The 9,588-nt window shown below is 41.9% G+C and overlaps 3 protein-coding genes across 3 annotated transcripts; 2 read left to right on the forward strand and 1 right to left on the reverse strand.

Annotated features, from left to right (window-relative positions):
* Window positions 1-2,395: 2,395 nt before the first annotated feature.
* Window positions 2,396-2,939, forward strand: BT62DRAFT_919223 (uncharacterized protein; the record flags this gene model as incomplete). The annotated part of the gene is made up of 3 exons (XM_043184142.1): window positions 2,396-2,448; window positions 2,502-2,596; window positions 2,764-2,939. The coding sequence occupies 3 exons, from the start codon at window positions 2,396-2,398 to the stop codon at window positions 2,937-2,939; spliced, it is 324 nt and encodes a 107-aa protein (XP_043040813.1).
* Window positions 2,940-3,973: 1,034 nt separating this feature from the next.
* BT62DRAFT_919224 (uncharacterized protein) lies at window positions 3,974-5,409 on the forward strand (the record flags this gene model as incomplete). Its single annotated transcript, XM_043184143.1, has 6 exons — window positions 3,974-4,039; window positions 4,090-4,323; window positions 4,379-4,519; window positions 4,575-4,679; window positions 4,865-5,021; window positions 5,084-5,409. 6 exons carry the CDS (start codon window positions 3,974-3,976, stop codon window positions 5,407-5,409), a joined length of 1,029 nt encoding a protein of 342 aa, XP_043040814.1.
* A 2,446-nt stretch (window positions 5,410-7,855) lies between these two features.
* On the reverse strand, window positions 7,856-8,900 carry BT62DRAFT_919225 (uncharacterized protein; the record flags this gene model as incomplete). The annotated part of the gene is made up of 3 exons (XM_043184144.1): window positions 7,856-8,313; window positions 8,392-8,676; window positions 8,720-8,900. The coding sequence occupies 3 exons, from the start codon at window positions 8,898-8,900 to the stop codon at window positions 7,856-7,858; spliced, it is 924 nt and encodes a 307-aa protein (XP_043040815.1).
* Window positions 8,901-9,588: the final 688 nt, after the last annotated feature.

Below are 9,588 nucleotides of genomic sequence, written 5' to 3' on the forward strand. Positions count from 1 at the left end.
CATGAGACCAAAGTAGCAAGAATGAAACTTTCTGTTGATGCCGACTTTGATTTTTTTGTTAAGGACAAGGACTAGAGCATCAGGCTTGAAGTCATAGTTATGAATGATGTTTATAAATCACTGCTGAAAGTCCTTAATCAATTGAAATCTGGCTCTGATGATGCAGTGCTCAAGATTAGCTAAGTCTTCATCTCGTTTCTCAAGTTGACATACATGCATATACAATAGCTTAGACTCAGATATTTTTCTGATGATCTTAGAGAATAAGAATGTTATGAGCAGGATGTCAAATGAGAGGAGTAGTTCAACACCATTGAAGAGGATCTGAGCATACACAAGATGAAAACAGATATAGCAGAGCATTATCCACTGTTCACACTCACACTAACACACACATAAAACTCTTAGTTCATAGAGGGATTATAATGCGATAAAAATAGTAATCAACAGATATAATTGTCTTTTTCAATGAGATCACAGTGTGTGAACAGTAATAGTGCACTTACAACAGTCCGAGGCCTTTCTAAGTCTCACAGCTTTTTGTTTTATCAAAACAAGAGGTGGCAACTGGTGTTACCAGGCCTCAAGACAAAGGATACTGCAGTTCAATACAATATGTCAAAACACTCCTTCAAAACTCTCAAATGGTTCCAAACACAGCTCAGATCAACTCAAATCCCTAACACACACAATACACAACTCAATGCTTTGCACTCTAAGCAAAAACCAATCACAAACATGTCCACAAGTGACCAGAAGCATAGATCTCTGTTCACAAGTTTCCAAACCAACCGTAGACCCACAGGATTCAAACCTATGCGATCTAAAGACACAAACACAATAAAACCCTATCCAACAGACCAAAGGGTTTGAACCTCTGCCACCTGTAGTGCTGTGCATCACAAATATCTTAAAAACTCAAGATGATGCTCTTCAGACACTGCTCTCTTATTCTCAGGTTACAGTGCAATCCAAAACCTTTTATTAAACTGGGCTCAAGTCCTTCACAAGCTTTAATACCTCACTTGGTTCTCATAGTGCTCTTAGTGATATCAATAATCAGTTTATTCTCTCATCTGGAGTTACTAACACAAACCCAGAGCTAGAGTGCAAAGCTTTCTGTGTCCAATACACCGCAACTGTGGAGAGTCAGAAAACTACTCCCTCTAGTCATACAATACCATATTTAAATACTCTACTAGGATACTTACTAATACAATCCTATTATGGTATCCTCAAAGTGTGAGACTCCATGCCAGATCCTACAGATATTATTCACATGCATATTGCAGTCACCATGCTTATTCTCTTCCAGGTGATGACTGTGCCTGCTGTTTCTTCACTAGCTGACATCAGCTAGCTGGCCTTGCCAGGTCTGCTTGCTTTGTTATTTCTCTGATGATATCTCTGACAGCAGTAAACTGTCTCAGACCCCCAGAGTTATTTCTCATGCCAGGAGCCAGTCACATTGGCTATATTCTGCTTCCCTGTGTTCAACCAGTCATTCCATCTGACTCACCAAAGATGCTATTTCTTGGTATGATGCAGAGTCCCTTGCTGCATTATGCATGCTAAGGCACCATATGTATGCATGCAAAGCTCAGAGTGGTATCCATACTATTCATTCCTGGAATAATATTCCTCTACTCATTAACTTGTTGTCATCAGTCTATTCCTCTATTCAATATCTATTTACTCAGATACCTTTCTTTGGGTCTCAGTTCTCTGTTCTAAGGCATGTCCCATCAGTGCATCAATAGCTGTGCATCTTTGATCAATGTGATCAGACTTGCCAATCATATTTCGATCATAGTCTTTTTATTTTTAGCATGTCCTCTTGTAATAGTATTGGTGCATTTAGAGCCAAGTGCTGAGATCTCATATGCAGCCTAACCCCTCTGGTATTAGTCTGTTACTAGGTCATGCACTCTGCTTATTATTACTTCAGTTTAGCATTATGATAGCTAGGTTTCTGGGCACTCTAGTCCTATTTTCTGTTACATGCTTACTGGACTGGAATGCAGTCCATGTATTCGCAATTTTCACAATTTTACATGTCTGAACATGGAGAGGGCATGTCATATCCCTCCCACTAAGATCTGGACCTTTTATGGTCTCTTTAGTCAGTCTATTTCCACAGTTTCCAAAGCTCCTGTCAATATGACTGTGAGGGAGACTGTTAACCATACCATTTATGCACATGCCTTTCATCTGGCCATTGATCTCCAGTTCCACAAACCTCCTTCCCATCAGGCCCTAGAATCCATAAAGCTTTCTATGCTTTCTGTTGCTTCTGACTCTTTGACCAAGTGAGTCTTTTCTTTCTGTTTTTTGTTCACATTCTGATTGTATTTTCTTTACAAACCACCTGCATGATTGCGCAGTAGCCAGGAATATGTCTACTATTGTCATTCCAATAAAAATCCTTATTTCATCCATCCTCCTCTGGTATGTTTGTCTTTTCTGTTCCTCATTTCTATTCTTATTTTCTCACTCACTAGCTTTCCTGGCCATGCTTTAACTGCACTTTGGCTGGTTTCTTTGGCTGGTTTCTCTGAGGAGTGCATTTTTGAGAGTGGAGTTGGCAAGGAGATCTGTATGTACTATAGATCCACTCATCATGAACATTGCTCTGCACACTGGGATGCCAATCAGCTCCATTGTGCCACTACCTTATTGGACCCTCTCATTCTCAGTGATGATGGTGGTATGTCTTTTCCAATCTCTATTCATTTCTGGTCTGCCTGATTGTCTTGCTCTTAGCTATTCATCATAGCATTGACTGTATTAAGCATATTGAGATCAAGATCAAGCTGCTCACAAGGTCTCTTCAGCTCTTGTATGAGGACCAGCAGCAGGTTGTAGGCAAGCTTACTGATGGTCTTGATGCCATTGCTTCTCATGAGCATGGTACTAAGATCATCGAAGCTTATGCATAGATCTCTGATCTCCTCAAATCTTTCTTGGTATGTCTTGGTTCTAAGGATGCATCTATCAATGTGAATGCTATGGTGTCTAGCTCTGACACTGAGTAAAGCCTGGTACCTCTCTTAACACATCTTGGGTGCTTGTACTTCTTTCTGTTTCCTTTCTTCATATTATATTTTTTTGTAGATATTCTTCTTTATTTATAGCAGCACTCAGAGTCTTTAGATGCAGCCAGCAGTAGTGCTCTATTCATAGCTCATTGTCATGTTGTGTGCTCTTTTTCTTGTGGACCTGTAGGACTCTAGTATACCAATATACCTCTTTTGTTGTGCTCTTTTTGATTTCAGCTGAGCCTGAGTTTCATATTTCAATCTCTCTGGCTTACAAGAGCCCTGATTACTATGTTGGCTCATACCTGAGTCCCACACATCGGTATTCTTTGTTCATTATTTCTCCTTTTCTGTCATTTCATAAGCTGTCCTGTTGCTCTCTTCTGATCTGTTCTTCTTATTTCCTTGGTGGGATGTCAGTATCATTGCATGTTGACTCTTCTTTAACTGTCTGGATCTGTCACTGCTATCAATAATTTGATTTTCTGTCATTATTCCATTATTTCTTTTTTATTCTTCTATTTCTATGCCTAGCAGGGCTTGCAATCACAAAATTTACTGTCTCTGTTATGGTAATACTCTAGGTATACCACTATATCCCTCACACTAAAAGCATCTAACTGTTCTCAGTTATAATTCAAATGACAATTCATTTATTTTATAAGGCTAAATCAGGTTTTCAAGTCCTGCACATGTCAAACATTAGTTTTCTGAGCTCGACATCCTTAATGTCTGTCCTTTCTCACAGAATTTCTTTTTCTGTTATTATTTTCCTGATCAAATATTATTATCACATGGGTATAAAGATTGAGGGTTTTTCATCTTGTTTTGACTTCACTCACCACCTCTCTTATTGTCTTCACTGTTACTTGTCCATTTCTTCTCTGTTCTCTGTCAACATAATCTCTACTTTCATTGTTGTGAAGGTTGTCATCATGTTCCTCTGCAAGGATCCTGCTACTACTGTGAATGATCATTTTGATCAACTCCAGGAGTATACTGTATGTGTTTGTGCATTATTTCTGCCATTTTACTGACTTCTATATGATAGTCTCATCTTGAACATTATAAAAGTGAGCTCACCAAGGATAAGGACCTCAAAGAGTTGATTTTTCATGCTTGCACTGCCATTGAAAAGGAATTCCATACCAATACTTCCAAGCAGCCTATCCATAAGGTGCTCAAGACCATCACTGGGTGGGTTCAAAGTGAGCGAGGTCAGCTTGCAGATGGTGGGCCAGGTGCTCCTTCCATTCCAACTGGCCCTTGTCATGACCCTAAGTCAGTTTGTAATTGTTTTCTCTGTTTAATAGTTCCTCTGACTGATTTTCTCCTGCTAGGCTGGGGTCATTGCACGCAATAAGGGCAAAGGCCGCGCTATTCGTCGTTCTCGTGTCACCGTTGATACTGAGTCTGATGATGATGAGGATGACCCAGACAAGGTAGTGGTCTATTCTGATTCTGATACTGAGTCTATTAAAGTATGCCTAGTCTTCATGATCTCTGCTTGACTATCTGACCTCCAATCTCCTCAAGATGGTCATTGATGAGGAGGCCTCCAGGGCTGGGCGGTTTCTAAAGTTTTCCAAGACTAGATCCAGCGATGTGGTTACTGGGGACAAGTGTAAGGAACCCTACAAGGTCAGAGTCTTTGCATATTATTGGTGTCCCCTTCACTAAGAGATTGTAATTCTAGAAAGAGCCATCTTCCTGTGTGCATTGTGGCACCAATAGTCATTCTTTTGCTGATTGCTCCAACAAGAGTCAGATATGTTGTCTCTTTTTCTTGTCTACCACTTGTGTTTCTGACCAGTAAAGTGACTCAGGCAACTTCCCAAAGGTTTATCAGCAAAGATGGTGCTCATGCTTGCAAGTGTGCTAAGCTATCGTTTCCACTTCCATCAGCCCAGGAGTATTTTCCTTGTGGTTCTCATGGGATCAGAGAGCAGTGCCCTGCCTCAGCTCTTGAACTTGTTAGTGTCTGTATGTATCTCTTTTTCATTGCTCACTATGTCATTTCCTAGTTGCACTCTTTATATTTTCAGTTGCCAATGACAAGGGAGCTGCTCCTAGTGTCCATGCTTTGTGCAAGAGTTATAAAGGATCAGCCATGGGTCATTTCATGGTGGAGAGATCTGAGCATCTGGCCAAGCTTGAGAGTGCCCTCATGGGTGATGTCCTTGTGCTCCAGCACACTTTATACACTGCTGAGAAACAGCATGCTTTCCTCCTTAATGAACTTGAGCATGTCCAGTCTGCCCTTCATCTCTTGGTTCCAGCGCTAGCAGACTCTGGAGATCCTGCTCCTGTAGAGACTGAGACTCCTTTTGCTCCTTCCACCTCATCTAATGTGGAGCCTCCATCTGCCTGATCCTAGGGCAGTAGTGGTACTTGACATCTATGGTACTCATCCATCATCTGGTCATCCTTTACTGGTTTGTCATGATCTCTTATTCTCCTTTTCTGTCTTTGACTCCAATGTAGCACTCTTTTAAACCTTCTTAACTGTGTCTGACACTTTTGGAGTTGGTGAATCTTCAAACTCTTTAGTGAAGTTTGATGGCCATCTGTCTTTTGGTTCTGGTGACTCTAATATCTTTTGCAATTCTTTTGAATCTTTGCACAGCCAGTGCATGACCTTATCATCAATTTCTATGGAATTGCATGTGAGGTATGGGATCATGCAGAATGCTGCAATCTTTGAACCAATTAGCATGCCATCTAGTTCTGCCAGAATATAGTTTCTTGCACTTGAGTAGTTCAGTACAACTAAGGGACCTAGATACCATGGTTTTATCTTTGTATTCAGTGTGCTCTCAATCTGTGTATTGTGCATTAGAACTAAATCCCCTTGTTTGAAGTTATAGGACTTAATTTTATTTGCATGCATTGTTACATACTTTAATGTATCTTGTTTCTTTTTCTCATCCATATGATTACTCAACTAGCCACATCACTTCTAGCACATCAAGTGGTAATATTGAATGTGCACCAGTAACTGCAAAGAAGGAAGAGCATCCTACCCATTTTCTGACAGTGATTCTGTCAGCCCACATCACTAGCATGAAGAAATACAGCCCCACTGGCATATGATAATTGTGACCATCCACTCTTTGAGAATTTAGCTGAGCTAGTGGAATCACTCACTGCTTGGCCTGATCTTTTACCTCCTCAGGCTTGTTGTCCTGCCTGAAGTCTTCTTCTTTCTTCATTAACTCAGCGATCTGCACTCTAATATCTTTCTGCATGTGTTTGTTCTTCTTCTGAGGGTAGTTTCATGCCATATGGCCCTTCTGGCTGCAATTGAAGCACTTCCCCTCCTTCTTAAGACAATCCATGTCCATTGGCTGACCTGTTCCAGTGTATGTTGTGCCTGTACCAGTTCGCTTCTCACTGAATGAAGAAGTTGGGGCCATACTTCCAGGCTTGGTGGGTGTGGTTGCACTGAGAGTGGAGGGCTTCAGACCCTGTCCCTGATTCCTGTAACCACCCCATGATAGAGTGGCTGATTCTGCCTTCTGTCATTGTCATTCTCTGTATATGGTGATAATGCATGCCTTCCATTCATCATACCCAACCAGGATACCATGTCTGATATCTGAGATGATCTTGAGATAAGGGGCTGATACCCCCATCTTCATGTATTTGACCATTCTTCCAGTATCAGCTATGTCATCTCAGACTCTGGCAAGCTTGCTGAGTTGTTCCAGCTCATCGAAGTAATCAGTGGCTGATTTATCTCCCATCTTGAAGTCCTTCATCTTCTGTTTATAGACTTCTTGGATAGCTGGGTCTATAAACTTATTGATAATCATTTGTTTGAACACTGGCTAGAAGGGATATCAGTGATGGGATTGTGTGATAGACTAGAATATGGGAAATATCAGGGTCCATCATGTTTTAGTCTTATCAGCCATATGAGTTGCCACAAATGTCATCTTGTACATGTCAGCAAGGAAATATGAGGTGAATATCTGGAAATATTGATTACAGTCAACTAGAAAATGATTGATATTGTCAAATGCTTCTCAGAAAAGGCAGGGCTCGGATACAGGAACTGGTTTGACCTAAAGAATCTGAGCCCCTGCATCAAGGGTGGACATCAGATTTGGTAGTCCATCAGGGGGTGGTCCTGACCAGCTGCTCAAGGATCCTGGGAAAGAATGGAGAGAGCCATCATTGGCTACAGGACTCCCTAGTGGTGGTACTTCCTTCCATATGATCCACTCATTCTTGATTGTTCAGCCCTGCACAATTGCCACAGGGTCATTTTCTGTGGGGTTAAGTGGGGCTGAGGCTTCTGGAGCTTTACTGCCTTCAGCCTTGTCTGACAGAGGTTGTCTGACAAATAGTTGCTGAATCAGCAGCTTCCATGGATTCAGGTAATAGCTGCTCAGTTGGAGTCAGCTTCGGGAGAGCTGAAATGCCATGCTGCAGATGGCTGAGGTGGCAAATGAATATTATGATGATATCATTTGGATTGTTGGTGCCATGTTGGCCAGCTTAGATAGCACAACACTCAGTATCCATAGTCTTGGCATTGTGCTATACTTAAGCCTGTATGGTGGCAACACCTGCATCTGGTGTTCTAAATATCATTTATTATAAATAAAAATAGCCTGCTCAGTGGCTGCATACTGTAAAATTTCCACCTGCTTGATGTAATCAGCAGTGGTATATCTTTGACCCATAGATGACACTAACCAAGTGTCATCTATCTATAGCATAGTTGTACCATCCCAGTACAACTTCATAAAGTTCTTCTTCTGTGCCTCTTGCACTAATTCCCTCTGCTTCTCTTCATGTGTCTGTATATTCTATAAACTGATCCAGTCAGTTGGGGGATCTTCAACTTCCTCATCATGATCCTCCTCTCCCTCATCATCTGTGTCCCCACTGGTAGTCTTGCTGTCCATGTCTCCCTCAAGGAGAGAACTGTCATGCAGGTCATAGACCTCTGGAATGGCCATGCTGGGGCTGCATGCTGGGTCTGGCATCATTGGATCCAGGTTGAGAAGAAGGCTGCTGCTCAGGCTGCCCCTGCTGCTCTTTCTCATCTCCTTCCTCTGTTGCTGCTGCCATTGCTCTGCAATACCAATGGAAGTTTCAATAAAATTGGGGGTTGAGGAAAAGGGTGGTGAAATCTCTATTGAAGAACCTTCTAATGTCACCTGTGGGATCAATGCCTTCATCATCCCCTCTGACTGTCCTGTGGTCTGCTGATATTCTATCTTCTCAGATGGGAATATCGTCAGTCTCTGCAATGGTATTGGTCCTGTAAGATAGCAGGTGGTCATCATGGTGGAGGGTCAGTCAGTGGATGTTGTTCATATGGACAACTTTCTCAACTGACCCTGTTCAGGGGTCAGGCTTGCTGGCAGGAGTGGCAGGTTCCCAGAATAGAGAGTCAGGTATACTGTTGGTAGTAGTTCCAATGAGCATACTAGTTCCTCTCCCTTCCAAACCTTTTTGTCATTTCCTCTTCTGGGCATGAAGATAGCATCCAAAGAGGGTGTTCTCTTTTGTGATTTCATTATTGACCTATGCCTGCTCCTTGAGGTACTCAGAAACGTTACTGGGACATCGAACTTGATCCTCTCAGGAGAGGACCAGGATGGCATTGTCAGCTCATTGTGTTCTTTTTAGAACCATTCATATGCCCTCTGCTCAACTGGTATTACTGCTAGCTGTGTGGTGCTCCAGCTGGTCAGCCTCGATAGCAGCAGCTTGCCACCAGTCATGCTCATCGCTGTCATCATTGAAGTAGAGGTCATTATCGGCCTCTGTTCTGTGGTTAGTGCTCCTACTGTGTACTGACATGATCTCTGAAATTTCTGGTCTCTTGAGCCATCCATAGGGCATCAAGAGAGTCTCTAGCACAGCATCTAATGCTGGTGCTAGGAATGGGGGTTGTTATCCTTGTTGCTAGGATGCTTTGCTCAGGAGATGAGATAGGGGTGTCAGGTCTGGGTTGTTGAAACCCTGTAGCCCAAGGGTTTCCAGGGTCTCAGATGACTGCAGATGGGAGTCATGGGGGATATTCATGCTGCTGGCACTGCTCCTCTTCTTCTCTAGAATATTTTTCAGTCAAGCTCCCAGGGATGTTTTCAGGATTGGGTCCTTCTGCATGTCAGAAGGACTGTTGGGCAGAGGCAGGGATGTCATAGAGGAGGAGGTCTGGTGTGACATTTCATAGGATGGTGCAGTGATGTGCTTGGTAATGGCTAAGTGACTAAGAGAGGTGAATAAAGAATGAACTCTCAAACACCAACACTTAACCACTCAATACACAATCACCAAATACAGTTGAGGTCAGTTGTTTTGAGTATGATAGAAGCACTCTTGCAGTCTTAAATAAAATCAAAGAAACAGTCAATAAAGACAGTTATTCAACTCTATCTTGCTTTCAAAGATGCAATACTTGTGAGAGTAGTTTATAGCAATATTTAAATATAATTAGGACTTAGAATCAATGCCAAATTGTGCTCCAAATCAACTTAGAATATTCTGAAACTCAATGAACTCCAAAACTCAAATACTAAGTCTATCA

Source organism: Guyanagaster necrorhizus (genome assembly GCF_019112545.1).
Source record: "Guyanagaster necrorhizus MCA 3950 unplaced genomic scaffold BT62scaffold_10, whole genome shotgun sequence".
NCBI lineage: Eukaryota > Fungi > Basidiomycota > Agaricomycetes > Agaricales > Physalacriaceae > Guyanagaster > Guyanagaster necrorhizus.